Source organism: Rhineura floridana, chromosome 5 (genome assembly GCF_030035675.1).
Source record: "Rhineura floridana isolate rRhiFlo1 chromosome 5, rRhiFlo1.hap2, whole genome shotgun sequence".
NCBI classification, from domain to species: Eukaryota; Metazoa; Chordata; class Lepidosauria; order Squamata; family Rhineuridae; genus Rhineura; species Rhineura floridana.
The window spans coordinates 7223806-7238468 of NC_084484.1; the positions used below are offsets into that span (position 1 = coordinate 7223806).

The 14663-nt window shown below is 43.9% G+C and overlaps 1 protein-coding gene across 6 annotated transcripts in view; it reads left to right on the top strand.

Moving 5' to 3' along the window:
• MTRF1 (mitochondrial translation release factor 1) overlaps nt 1-9340 on the top strand; it is a 29793-nt gene extending 20453 nt beyond the window's left edge. For all 6 annotated transcript variants that reach the window (XM_061629926.1, XM_061629929.1, XM_061629931.1 and 3 more), the window contains exons 8-10: nt 5649-5785; nt 7972-8070; nt 9043-9340. In XM_061629926.1, the coding sequence (XP_061485910.1) occupies nt 5649-5785; nt 7972-8070; nt 9043-9165 (359 nt within the window). In that variant the 3' untranslated portion in view covers nt 9166-9340. The remainder of the gene's footprint in view (nt 1-5648; nt 5786-7971; nt 8071-9042) is intronic.
• Nucleotides 9341-14663: the final 5323 nt, after the last annotated feature.

Genomic DNA, 14663 nt, shown 5'->3' on the forward strand with positions numbered 1-14663 from the left:
CCACTGCTGGCCTTGCCTTCCATGTATTTGCCTTATCTTCTTGGACCCAAGCTGCTGGCTTCCTCCCTGTGTATCTGCACGGTAGCTGTAAGACACTAGTAAGCATATCCAAGTTGTTGGCTATCTCTCTGTGTAATGACAAGGTAGCCTTAAGACAATGGTACAGGTTATGAAGCAATTCCCTAGACTTCTGGATTCCATAGAGGTGCAATGTTCTTCTTCTTCTTCTGCCAGGAGCACTATAAAGAATTCCGGTTACAAAGGGCAATAGTCTCTAATATGTTTCTTTCATTTTGGAATTCATCAAGTTGTTTAATTTCACAATCGGGTTCCTCTTCAAATAGGAATTTGAATTTTACTAGGTGACCATATGATGTAGTGGTACAGTAGGGCCCCGCTTTACAGTGCTTTGCTTTACAGCATTCTGCTAATACAGCGGTTGTGAATTGTAGAAAGGCCCCACTTTACAGCGCTTGTTCCACTTTTACGGTGTTTTTTTGCCGCCAGGCGCCATTTTGGTCAATGTAAGTCAATGGGATCCGCTTTACAGCGGGGGTCTGGAACGTAACCCGCTGTATGAGCGGGGCCCTACTGTAGTTGGATATCTTGGCCAGTAGGCCATGTTTGCTGGAAACAATAGAGTTTCTCCACCACAGCATCTCCAGGGCATCTAGCCATGCTGCTTTCAAGGTCCTCTTTTGCATTCTAGTCAAGCTTGATTGAACTTTCCAGGGGTCAATGAACGTTCCAGACCCAGTCTGTTGATTCACTGGTCCTCTGGTCTGGCAATTCACTGATGCTTCTGAGAATGCTGTTAGGGGACATGATTGCCACCATCTTGGTGTGTGTGGTCCCATCTTAACATGTCTGAAATGCCTCTGCAAATCTACTTAATGCAATGTGGTCATACACAGTCTTTGCAAAGAAAGTTAGACTGCTCAGGTGAATCATTTTGCTGGGCCTCAAGGTTAACATATAGCACAGGCACTGGTCTGTTCTTTACTTGGCTCATCCCTCTTGGGGAGTACTCTGTTGACAAGTCTGCAAGAGGAACTCCTCTAGTCCCCTGGGCCAAGTGTCCCTACGCCTCTTCAGGGCAGAGCATTTCACCAACGACATGGAATTGGAAGTAGTCCAGGTTAGCAGGCAACAAGTGGGGCCATGGAGTGCAAACTCCATTATGAGGTCTTCACCAGTTACTTGTAGGTTTGGTCCTCCGTCTGCATGGCTGTTCGTCTTGATTCACAGCATTCAACTTTCCACGCCTTTTCACTGGTTGTCTCAAGATGGAAGTAGAGGTAGTCAACACTGTTCTGGCAGTCTGCTCTGTGCCCGGCCTCCTTTACTCCTGATGGCGCGGACATCTTGTACTGACCTCCCTGGCCATGGTGTTCAGTTCTCCTGAGTCTGTCCATCATGGATTCAGGGGGCTGCCTACAAGGCCAGGTCTTCAGTCCCAGGCAACCTTCCCAAGTCTGGTCTTTTCAGCAATGGCTGTCAAGTCATTGGGGTTTTTCTTTCAGGTTAATTATCACTATGATCCTGTCCTCCAGGATCCAGATCTACCAGAGTTCATGGGTCATGCCTTCCGAGGAGTGTCCTTCTCAGGGGGTATGTCCTTCCTGGTTTGAATATGGGGCTGAAGCCTAATACTCTGTGTCGGGAGATTTCGGCCATCTCTTACGCTTTGTTTCCAAGACAACCTTCACTAAGAGGGCATCCTTTGGTTCCAATTTATTTCATTCCAGTCCAGCTCATCCTGTGGAGAAGGCTGGGCATTTGTTAGTTGTTTGAGGGGCTCTCTAGGTTGCCTCATTCATAACCAGGTCATTCGCTGGCCTGAGTCTCCATCTGTCTCTCTGGCATAAGAGTTACCAAGGCCTCGTTACATCATGTTTCTTTCCACAAGGCCAGTCTTGGCATGGATAACTGTACCTAAACTGCAGTTTGTTCTGTTGCACTTGCTCTCCTTCAATATGCTCTTCCTTCTGGCAATCTCCTCTGCCTGGACAGTTTTTGATCTAGGAGCGTGATCCTCACCTGTCAGGACTCTGTTGTACTACGTACAGATCTGGCTACTCATACTAAGGTGTCTTCCACCGTTCCTGGACCTGCCTGATCTGACTAGGGTGATGCATGCCTTGGTTACATCCCGCTTAGACTACTGTAATGTGCTCTACGTGGGGCTGCCTTTGAAGACTGTTCGGAAACTTAAATTGGTACAAAGAGCTGCAGCCAGAGTGCTAACCGGGGCTGGTTACAGGGACCATACAACTCCCCTGTTACAACAGCTCCACTGGCTGCCAATTTGTTTCCAGTCACAATTCAAAGTGCTGGTTTTGACCTACAAAGCCCTATACGGCTCAGGTCCAGGCTATTTGGCAGATTGTATCTCCCTACATGAATCTGCCCAGGATTTGAAATCTTCAGGTGAGGCCCTTGTGCTCCCCACACCTTCGCAAGTACATATGACGGGGACATGAGATAGGGCCTTTTCGGTGGCCGCCCCTAGGCTATGGAAATCCCTTCCGAGTGAGGTGCGATTAGCTCCCTCCTTGCCATCTTTCTGGCGACAAGTAAAGACTGTTTTATTTCAACGGGCATTTGGGATAGAAAACTGCCAGGATTAAGTGTCATAGGATGGGTGACTACATCATGATCTTATTATTTTAAATTATCTGCTGTTCTTAAACGTACGTTTTATAGTTTTTAATTTTTCTCATAGTTTAATTCTATTTTTAATTGTATACATTTCTATGTTTTAATGGTGTGTTATCTTTTAGCTGTAAGCCGCTCTGAGTCCTATTGGAAAAAGGGCGGGGTAGAAATAAAGTTTATTATTATTATTATTATTATTATTGCAGTCAGGACATGGTCCTACCCTTCTTCTGTCCTCATTCAAGCCAACTTCTTGAGAAAGGCTGGCATTCTCCAGATGTTTGTCGAGCCCTTAAGGCAGCCTTTCCCAACCGGTGTGCCTCCAGATGTTGTTGGACCACAACTCCCATCAGCCTCAGCCATTGGCAATGCTGGCTGAGGCTGATGGGAGTTTATTTATTATTTATTTATTTGTTAAATTTTTATACCGCCCCACTAGCATAGCTCTCTGGGCGGTGTACAACAAGAATAGAAATATATAACAATAAAATTCCATAATATAATACAACAAAAACATAAATAAAAATAATAAATCAGAATCAATTACAGCAAACTTAAGAACTAAATTAAAATTAGATTAAAATGCCTTGGAAAAGAGGAAGGTTTTAACTTGGCACTGAAAAGATAGCAATGTCGGCGCCAAGTGCACCTCATCGGGAAGGCTATTCCACAGTTCAGGGGCCACCACTGAGAAGGCCCTAGTTCTTGTTGACACCCTCCGAGCTTCGCTATGAGTCGGAACTCGGAGGAGGGCCTTCGATGTAGAACGCAGTGTATGGGCAGGTTCATATTGGGAGAGGCATTCCAACAGATATTGTGGTCCCGTGCCGTATAAGGCTTTATAGGTTAAGACCAACACTTTGAATCTGGCCCAGACCGCTTGGTCCTCGTTATTAATCTGGCCGCCGCGTTTTGCATGAGCTGTAGCTTCTGAACTGTCTTCAAAGGCAGCCCTATGTAGAGCGCATTGCAGTAATCCAATCGCGAGGTTACCAGAGCATGTACAACTGATGTAAGGTCCTCCCTGCTCAGATAGGGACGTAGCTGGGCCACCAACCAAAGTTGGTAGAACGCATTCCGTGCCACCGAGGCTACTTGAGCCTCAAGTGACAGGGAAGGATCTAAAAAGACCCCCAGACTACGAACCCGCTCCTTTAGGGGGAGTGTAACCCCGTCCAGGACAGGGTGTATATCCACCATCTGATCAGAGAAACCACCCACCAACAGCATCTCAGTCTTGTCTGGATTGAGCCTCAGTTTGTTAGCTCTCATCCAGTCCATTATCGCGGCCAGGCAACGGTTCAGCACATTGACAGCCTCACCTGAAGAAGATGAAAAGGAGAAGTAGAGCTGCGTGTCATCAGCGTACTGATGGCAACGCACTCCAAAACTCCTGATGACCGCACACAACGGCTTCATGTAGATGTTGAAAAGCATGGGAGACAGAACTGACCCCTGCGGGACTCCAACATACACGAGATCTGGTGTTGTGGTCCAACAACATCTGGAGGCACACTGGTTGGGAAAGGCTGCCTTAAGGTCTATCTAGCCAGGACTAGAGACATTCTCTTGAAAGAATCTCTGCTTGTATCCTTTCCTTCACGGACGTTGGGACCATCACCCTGAGATGAGTTCCTTAATGATCCAGTGCTCCAAAACATCACAGCTCATTCAGCTAGGTTAGCAGCCTGTATGGCTGCCTTTGCAACCGATGCTCTAATTGCAGATATTTCCAGAGCTGCTTCTTGGTCTACTCCAAGTTGTTTCATTCAAAGTGAATCATGCTTCTGAATGCAACAGGTACTGTCCTCCTCTTAGGAGGGTATCGGATCTGGCAGCTTGGTCCATTGCCCATCATCTGTGGACTTTGTGATGTTGGGTCCAGATCCTACCTTTTGACCTAAGGTTTCTTCCGTCTTTCCCTGTAGTCAGGATATAGTCTTGCTTTCCTTTTGCCTTCAGCCAACTCATCCTCTTGAGAAGGCCTGGCACTACCTGGATATACATTGGGCCCTAAAGGTCTACCTGACTGGGACCCAGGACATTCATCTATCTGAATCTCTTTTCGTCTCATTTCATCCATGGACCTTGGGGAAGAAGGTCACCAGCTCAATGTTCTCTCCTTGGCTGCGGGCTTGCATTACTCTGGTCTATGAGTCTCTTCAGATACCAGTGCCTCCAAATGTCAGCCATTCTACAAGGTTGGTGGCCACTGTGGCTGCCTTTGCAACCAACGCACCCATTGCACATATTTGTAAGGCGGCTCTGTGGTCCACACCAAATTCCTTTACAAGGTAGATCATTACACTCTGGCAGTTGCCTCATTTGGTAGGCGAGTTCTACAACAGGTACTATCTTCATCTTAGGCAGCCTGGGCCCACCCTACTGGGACTGCTTTGGTATATCCCACCTGATGGTATGTTACTGGGGAAAACAGAATGTTGGTCTTACCTGAAAGGTGGTTTTCCCAGGTATCATACCATCAGGGCCCTCCTTGTTTAGGGCGGGCTACCTAGCTTTTCTGGAGATAATTTTCACCAGTGTTTAATAATGCTTCCATTTGTTACTTTTACATTACTGTATTTTTACTGCTAAGGCTGTTCATATTGTTCTTATTCTTCTTAGTTGTGCATATTTCCTGTTCAGAGCTGTGTATTATTATATTTGCTGCTCCTTATATTGTTGTCTGTCTGAAAGTGTTCTGTCGGAAGAGAGATGTCCAGATCCGGTGTACAATTTGTCTGGAATGGAATGGGGTCAAGCTGGAGGGAGCAGCCAAAATCTTGACTCTCGTGTATTCCTGCCTTTGGACACTAGACAGTGCTACTACCCACCTGATGGTATGATACCTGGGAAAACCACTTTTCAGATGAGACCAGCGGTCCATTCTGTTTTACCAGAACAGGAGCAGTAGTTCTGGTAAGGCTAGCATCAATGATTTACATGACGTTTTCTGGGGTGTCTGATGAAAGCTTTCTAAAATTCTGAAGGGTTAACTGTTGAGTCCCAGCAAGACAGATCTCAGCAAATGAATAAAGAAACAGCTCTGCGGACATTGAGAGACAAGCTGTACCAGCAGACCATAGAGAGAGAGCTGAGGCAAAAGCAGAGCTCTAGGAAACTGCAGGTGAGAACAAATTCCCATTGCCTCAATTTCAGTATTAACAACAATAACTTAGATGTTACCCATGTAGAAGGTGGAGATAAAACTCCATAGTTGTCATCACTCAACAAGCATGTTCTTTGTATACATAAGATTCTAGATTCAGTTCCTGACATCTCCACTTAAAGGACTGCAATAGAAGAACTTGGGCATGCTCCTGTGTGAGAACAGAGCAGTTCTGAAGCTAACCAGAGTTTAGTAATGGGATAGATGAAGTGTGGATTTACCTCCTCATAGAGCAGTACTGTATTCTTCTATATACTCAAACAATGGTTGGTAGGCTCCTTCTGGCCTCATATAGTCCACGCCAGTACTTAAACAACTCTTTTGACACTGATGTGCATGAAGTCCAACCTCACTGGCACTCTACGTTAACTCTCCTATTCCTATGGCAGATGGGGAAATGCAAATCCTTTGCTTTCTGGGCTCATTGCACTCAGTTACCACCTATCTGTTAATACTCATGTGCAACATAGGAAGCTGCCTTTTATACTGAGTCCGACTGAGTCTGTCCAGCTCAGTATTGCCTCCACTGGCTTGTAATGGCTCTCGAGGGTTTCAGGCAGGGTTGTCTCCCGGGCCTACCTGAAGATTTTGGTGACTGAACCTGAGAACTTCTGCATGCAAAGCTCTACTGCAAGCTACAGACCTCCCCAAACTCTGGTCCATGGATATCCATCCATGGAGATTCAAAGGAATTTTTCTTTGTGGGAGAGGCAAAGTAAATACAAAAACATACTTAAACTAGCATCCGAGAACAGGTCTACCACTTCTAGTACATTGGTGACTCAGTGATGGTGAAGCCTGGATAGACTTGGCCTCTGAGAAAGTTGTGTTCCAGGTATACCCCTCTGTTGTTTCTCAATGAGTAGACTGGTTGTCTGTCTATGGGTAGACCCAGCATCCAGACAGTGCCTTCCTCTTGCTCCTGAAAATGTCGCTGAGTTCTTTCCCTGGCTCCCTTCACTCCCTCCAGCCCTCTATTAATTGCACTGCTGCTATAATCAACTTCACACACACCCCTCCCCTCACCTGTATTTCCTTTTAAAAACCGATCACACTGGAAAAACAACACTGGACTCCATGGAGTTGTCATACGGTATAACAGCCCCAACACAATAAGTATAAGCAGGGCTGCTGTAGTCCATGCTCTCAGCCACAATCCTGCCTATTCCAATATGGGTAGAATAATTATGCACTATTTGCATTGGGGTTGGCATTAGCAGAGTAATATTTAAAATGTTTACAAACCCAGGATGAAAAACACTTTAAAAAATGAAATAAGACCTGAGTTAGAAAGATCCTGAACTCCTGTCATTTGTGTTTGGTTTGACACACTACTCCCAATCACTAAAATTCTGGATACCTGAATTGGTTTTTGTGGGCAGCAATCACTTCTCCACCAGGGAATGTTAGCATGAAAGACTTAAACACAAACCAATTATTTGGAGTATAGACAATGGGTGTTTCACACTCTGCCTTCTTTTTGTCTTAATTAGCTAGATATGCATTCCTAAGTGTAAATGATTGCTATGACTTGATTCATTGGCTTAAAGCAAGAGTAAGTTAATTTCTTGCAAAACAAATGAGAATAGTACTGGTATGTTTTGTCTTGGGTTCCACAACTGCTAGAAAGTTACTTTAAAAAAAAAAAAAGAAAGCTGGGGAGTTATTATGGCTTATTGGGGGTGCAGGAACTGTCCCTTGCTGTAGATGCCCATGGATCAAGGCATTTGAATGATTTTGAGTCAATGTTCCACTGGTATAATGGGAAAAATTACAACCTTTCGCATAAGGTTGTTACAATAAATTATCAATTTATAAAGCACTTACATTAAAAACATTAAAAATGAAATGCAAAAATAAATGAAATTTCAAGAACTGTTACAGTGCTGCATTCATTGACACTTTGCATACAATAAAAGGATTACATTTTTATAGGTTTTATCGGTTATTGTATGGTTTTTATTGTACCGTATTCTTTTTTCTGATTTTATGTTATACGTGGAAACTCATTTTATAGCAAATGACTAATAAACTGAATAAAAAAACTCAAGTGGTGAAAACATAGAACATTTTGACATTAACCAATAATAATAAAATACTGAACTAAATTGTGAAACTAAACAAAACAAAATGTTCTTTTACAGCTAGGAACAAGAGCCCAGTCAGAAAGAATTCGCACATATAACTTCAGCCAAGACAGAGTCACAGACCACAGGATCTCCTATGAAATTCATGACATCAAGGTACTCTTTTAAAGAACAGGTGGACATATGGAATTGTCTTATACTGAGTTGGACCCTTCTATCTTGTCCAGTATCATCTTTTTAATTGCCAGTACTCCTCGAAGGTCTCAGGTAGAAACCCTGCTACCTGATTTTTTTTAAAAACTGGAGATGACGGGGAAAGAACCTGGGACCTTCTGCCTTAAAAGCATATGTTGTACAATGACGCTTTAGTATCCAGAAGAGAATTTGACTGTACAAGTCTGTGCAAGAAAATATTGTAGTGTGGAGTGCTTCTGTTCAGGATTCCACCCTGTCTATTGCATTCCATCATCATTAGTCAGTCACCATTCCAGGCCCTATGAGCATGCTTAATCCTCACTGGCCTGTTTTGGGGATCTTTTCTCCATTTGGGGATTTTTGGAGTATGTGTGATGGACACACTTGTACTTAATCCCAGCTACTTTAAAACCTTCGATTACTCAATTGATGTTTATGCACAGCTTGCTTTTTTTGTCCATGGGGACATTTTAAAATAGATTCTCAGTGTAGACTCGGAAACAATTTATCCAGGCAATGAGATGATTATTTTTACCCTTTTTATATATGTGTGTCTCTCTTTCCTTTCTAGCCACTCCATTCTATTCCCCCTTGCACCCAGTTGTCAGTTTTTCCTCCCTGTCAGTCAGTGTTCTGTGTCTTGTGGGGCTATTTTTGTAGTTTCCCCTCTTAGAGATTTTTTGAGTATCTGCGAATTTTGGGGTACCATGCATCTGCTGATAACTTCCCTCATATGAATTGGTGGTTCCATTTTGGCTATAGGAGAACTTGAACTGAACATAAAGGAGATAATATTGTAAAGTATGTCTGAATGCAGTTCCACAAGGAGATGCTGAACTTTATGCATGTATGCTGTGTACTAAGAAAATCCCAACTGATTTTGATCCTTTCAGTCCACAGCAACTTCCTTTATTTTTCTCGATCTTTTGATAGGAATTTTTAAGTGGCAAGAAGCTCCTGGATGAACTAATCAGCAAGCTGTTGGAGGCTGCAGAGATGGAGTCTCTCATTGAACATTTGGAAAACAATGTTAAATCTTTACAAGCAGACTCCTGACTTGATAAGTGTATTAAATAAAAATGCTTTTAATTTGCTTGCAAAATTAAGCAAACAGGTACTAGCGTTAATTCTATTTTCTATTTTAATATTTCATTATCACTTCTGTGACTTTATGGCTGTGATCTAAATAAATGGCATAGACAAGCACATAGAACTTGGTGCACAGACAGCATTTTGTCTGGTGTTTTGTTTCAGGCTCCATAATTACCCTGACAAAGAAATCATACATATAAATAAATGGTGGTGCATGGGGCCTGACTGATCAGAGGATGCAAAAAAAGGTGTTAATCTATGTAAGATGTAACTTCTTCTAGGGAAGGACTAGTATTTTAGCACAAATAATCCAGAATATATAGTGTGCAGAAGAAGGAAAAGCAGACAAGTGTAAATCATTCCACATGCACCTGTGTGACAAAGAATATCTCTAAAAAAAATCAAATACAGATTATCAAAGCCTCATTTCCAAATTAACCCCATGCATAGTCTAGCTTTTAACTTTTAGAATTTTTCCAGTTTATTTATATTGTCTTACGATTAAGAATCACAAAATGGTTATTTAACGTCTTAAAAATGTAAAAAAGAGATCAAGACTCACAAACACACTCTCTTATCAACAATAGTATATACTTAAGAGAACTCTGATCTCAGTTAGTTAGCTGTTTCTTAAGAAGTGAGAAAACATTGCAGATACTCTGGATTCACATGTCTAAGTTCTGAAAAGTCACTAATTGATAATATTTTGTAGAAAAATCCAAACTAGAAAGTGTAAGTTGCTTAAATCTCCTCTGTGCTAAACCGTGTACTTGTGAAAGCTTAAAAATGTTCTGCTTTTGACTTCAGCAAACTCATAATTCAGTGTAGCTCTGCAGTAATAGAGCTATACACTCCTAGGTGTATTTGCAACTAAGTTGGTTAATTTTCTTAAGCCCTTCTTTGTTGTTAATAGTCTTGTACACGGTAATAAGAAAGGGAAAAGCAGAAGGTAACTCCACCTTTTTACTTAGCTTCTGATGTCCCCAGTGAAGACACCGAAGTTTGTCTGCCAGGTCTTTCCTTCCTGACCTTTCCAGAGCATCTTGAAGCAGTTTTGTCTTGTTAAGTTTGTTCCATGATTGTTCATACCTGCATGTGAATGGAAGATGGGAGTGCATAATAGTTACAGAAGGTAACATAACTATATGGAAAGTCTTCAAAAGTGCTTGGCCAAGTAGCAAGTGCTATGGTATCTCATAAGGACTTTCGCATATAATCTCCAGTAGCTAATGTGGTGCAGAGTGGTAAGCGGCGGTAACGCAGCCGAAGCTCTGCTCACGGCCGGAGTTCAATTCCAACGGAAGGAGGAAGTCAAATCTCCGGTAAAAGGGGTTGAGGTCCACTCAGCCTTCCATCCATCCATGGTCGGTAAAATGAGTACCCGGCATATGCTTGGGGGGTAAAGAAAGGCCAGGGATGGAACTGGCAATCCCACCCCATATATATGGTCTGCCTAGTAAACGTTGCAAGATGTCACCCTAAGAGTCAGAAACGACTCGCACTACAAGTGCAGGGACACCTTCACCTTCAAAGAAAGACCGGGGAAGGAACTGACAATCCCACCCCATATATACGGTCTGCCTAGTAAACGTCGCAAGACATCACCCTAAGGGTTGGAAACGACTCACACTATAAGTGCGGGGACACCTTTACCTTTAGCTAATGTTGGTTAGATTGGTGTACTAGGTGTACTCCTTCCTGTTATGGTCAGACCTGGCCACCATCATACATGCATTAGCTATTATCGTGATAGGGTCACTGTAATGCTCTGTATGTGGGACTGCTCTTCAAAACCACTTCAGTTGGTGCAAAATGTACTGCTAAAATCATGAGTGATAACAAATGTAGGGCCCATTTGACTCTTTTATTGTATCTGTATTACTTATTGTAGTTTCTTGTTGCCTGAAAGTCTCCAAGCTACTTACAATGCTGTTGAAAACACAAATATATTATACCATAAAACAGAACAAAAAACAACCACTATTACAGCCACAGGAAGTTTTGGCAGCATATTACTAACAAACAATATCATCTTAGTCTATCAAAAACCTGGGAAATAAAATAAGTGTTTAGTGGGCACTGAAAAGATGTCGACTTAGGCACTATCAGATCTCACTGGGAAGTGCATTCTATAAATGGGGAGCCAGAACTGAAAAGGGCTTCCCATATGTCACCACCCACGAGGCCTCCCTCAGATGGGTGACTTGGAGCAGCGCCCCAGATGAAGATCTAAGGCCCAGGTAAATTCATATCAAGAGAGAAATTCCAGAAGGACCTGAGCCATAAAGAGTTTTAAAGATCAAAACTGGTACTTTGAATTGGGCTCAGAAGCATACAGGCAGCCGCTGTACTTGGAACAGAATTGGTATTATATGATCTGTTTGCCTCAAATCTGTCACAAGTTGGGCAGCCACATTCTGCACTAACTGAAGCTTTTGAACCTTTTTCAAAGGCGCCCCCATGTAAAGCGCCTTGCAATAATCCAACCTTGAGGTTACCAGAGCATAGATTACTGTGGCCACGTTTTCCCTGTCCAGATGGGGTCATAGTTGGGCCAGCTGATGGAAGGCACTCCGCACCACCAAGGCCACCTGTGCCTCAAGTGACCAATAGATTCAGAAGACCCCCCCCAAACTACAAACCTGCTCCTTCAAAGGAAGTGGGACCCCAGCTAGAGCAGGCCACACATGACTGAGCTGGTCAGAGGAGCTATCCACCAACAGCATCTAAGTCTAGGCTGGATTAAGTTTCAGTTTGTTGGCTCCCACCTGGTCCATTATCGTAACCAAGCACTGATTTAGCACGTCCACTGCCTCACCTGCAGAACTACACTGACAGCAACCCACTCCAAAACTCCATATGACGGCACTTAGTGGTTTCTTGCAGATATTAAACAGCATGGGGGACAGAACAAATCCTTGCAGGACCCCATACTGAAAAACTCACAGAGCTGAGCAATGCTCCTCCAGAACTAATTTCTGGAGCTAGCCATCCAAGTTTGAATGGAACCACCCCAATGCAGTGACCCCAACACCCAACTCAGTCCCTCAGAAGGATACCATAGTTGATGGTATTGAAAGCTGCTAAGAGATCAAGGAGGATCAACAGAGGCATACTCTCCCTGTCTCTTTCATGACACAGGACATTGTACAGGGCAATCAAGGCAGGTTCTGTACCAAACCCAGTTTTGAATTCTGATTGAAACTGACATTAAAAAATCTGGCAATTACCCTCTTCAGAATCTTGCCCAGCAAGTGGACATTTGCTACTGGTTTAAAATTATTGGGATCTTCCTGGTCCAAGGAAAGCTGCTTCAGAAATGGTCCTACTACTGCCTCCTTCAGGCAACCTGGGACCACTCCCTCTTCATGAGAAGCATGTCCCCTCCCTGACAGAATATATAAGCTACGAGGGCAAGCATCCAAGACACAAGTGGTTGCACAAACCTAGCTCGGTATGTTGGCAACATCCTCAGGTCACAGCAACGGAAACTCATACAGTGACATCGAACAAGAAAGCGCTCCAGTCACCTCACCAAGATCTTCAGCACCAACAATGGAGTCCAAATCCCAGTAGATGAAAATGATTTTATCCTCAAAATGCTTAGCAAACATGTCACAGCAGGCTTTAGATGGTTCTACCACCTCCCTAACGCCTTTTAGCCACTGTAAACAGCTTTGATGGACAGAAAGCTGAGAATGCAAGGGAAGTGTAAAGGTAAGATTTCTTTGCCACATTCACTGCTGCTGAATAGGTTTGAATGTGAGCAGGCACAATTACTTTGTTGGGAGTTCTCCACTTGCACTCAAGCCATTCCCTTATAATTTCATTGCTCTTAGCTATGGGGTATACCATGGAGCTTTCTGAGCTCTGCCATTTGGCAGAGGACACAGCTGCAATTGTGTCAACACCCAGGTCATCTCTGTATTCCACAGATTGGCCAGGGTTTCAACAGAAGAGTTAGCCATACCAACTGGAAAACTCGCCAGAGTATTAGACGATTAGTCTCCAGGGGCAGAACATTTTAATAGGTCCCCAACCCCTGCAAAGGGAAAAGGCCACTGTAAGTCTAAAACTCAACAGGATGTGATCTGACCATGACACAGAGACTGTTTTAATGTCCCCCACCTTCAGATCGCCCTCTTCCTTCCTGACCAAGAAAACCAAATCCAGAATGTGCCCTGCTACATGCATTGACCTGATGACATGTTGGGACAACTCCATGGTAGTCACAGAAACCATGAAGTCCTGAGCCACCTAGACAGGATGGACTCTGTGTAAATATTAATATCTCCCAAGACTCAGGCTCCTCAACACCATGTCAGAGAACGTGTCTGTCAGCTCACATAGGGAGACTGTGGGGCAATGGGGTGGCACATCAACAGAATCTCCAATCTGTCCCACTGGCCTAACACTCCACATTGGTACTCAGACATACAGGGAGCCTAGAAAGCAAGATAGTATTCTTACATTCCACAGCAACCCCTCTTCCCAGTCCTCAAGCCTACCCTGTGCTGAGCCAAATACCCAGGTGGGCACAACTGGGAGGGGTAACTCCACCCTGCTCCCACACCTAAGTCTCAGTTGTACATGCCAGGATGGCATCCTCATCCTCGATTATATGTGGATGAGGGCAATCTTATTATTTACTGACCTGACCATAATAAGCTGTACTGGTTGCTGGTTCATTTCTGTGTGCAATTCATAGCTCTGGGCAACAGCTTGAAGCCAAGCTGTTTAAAAGACCATTTCCTCCCATGTGAATCTGATTAGCTGATGTGATCCAATTGCACACTCCGTTGCTTTTTGAGATTCGGTTGGTGGCAATAGGTGAAAGGACCCTTTTCTCTGGCAACACCTATTATGTGGAACTTAGATCATCTTCCTCTTTATTTGTGTTCCGACCCTCTGAAGATTCCCCCCCCAAAAAAAGTGCCTTTTATTCTGTTGGTATTTAAGTTAAGAAGCTAGTTCACACATCACATTAAGCCGTAATTTGTTTTAAACCATGGCTTAATCATGAACATGATTAACAGCTACAGCACTAGGGAGACTGAAGATGACCTGCCCTGGGAGTATCTGAGCATCTGGGTGCTTGCTGCTTGCTCCTTTCGGTTGCTGTCTTTTGAGACAGCTGAAGTCCCTGGTAAGTGCTGCAAGGACTGGGACCCCCTGCCTGGCCCTGGCTCCAGAGAGAGGCTGCAGTTAAGCACACAGCCTCTTGCATCAGCTCCTGGCTGGGTCAGGAGGCATAAAAGCCCAGCTGCCCTGGTCTGCTGGCGGCGGGGTCACCACCAAAGAGTGACTCCAAAGGGGATTGCCCCTTGGAGAACCCCTTAGGGAGTCCTGAGGGCGAGGGCTCTACCCTCTTCTATTTCTTTCTTTCTTTTGTTTTTCTAACCAATCTGGAGGAGACTGGGTAGTGGGGAGGGTGTGTGGCTCATGTGTAGTTCCTGTGCAGG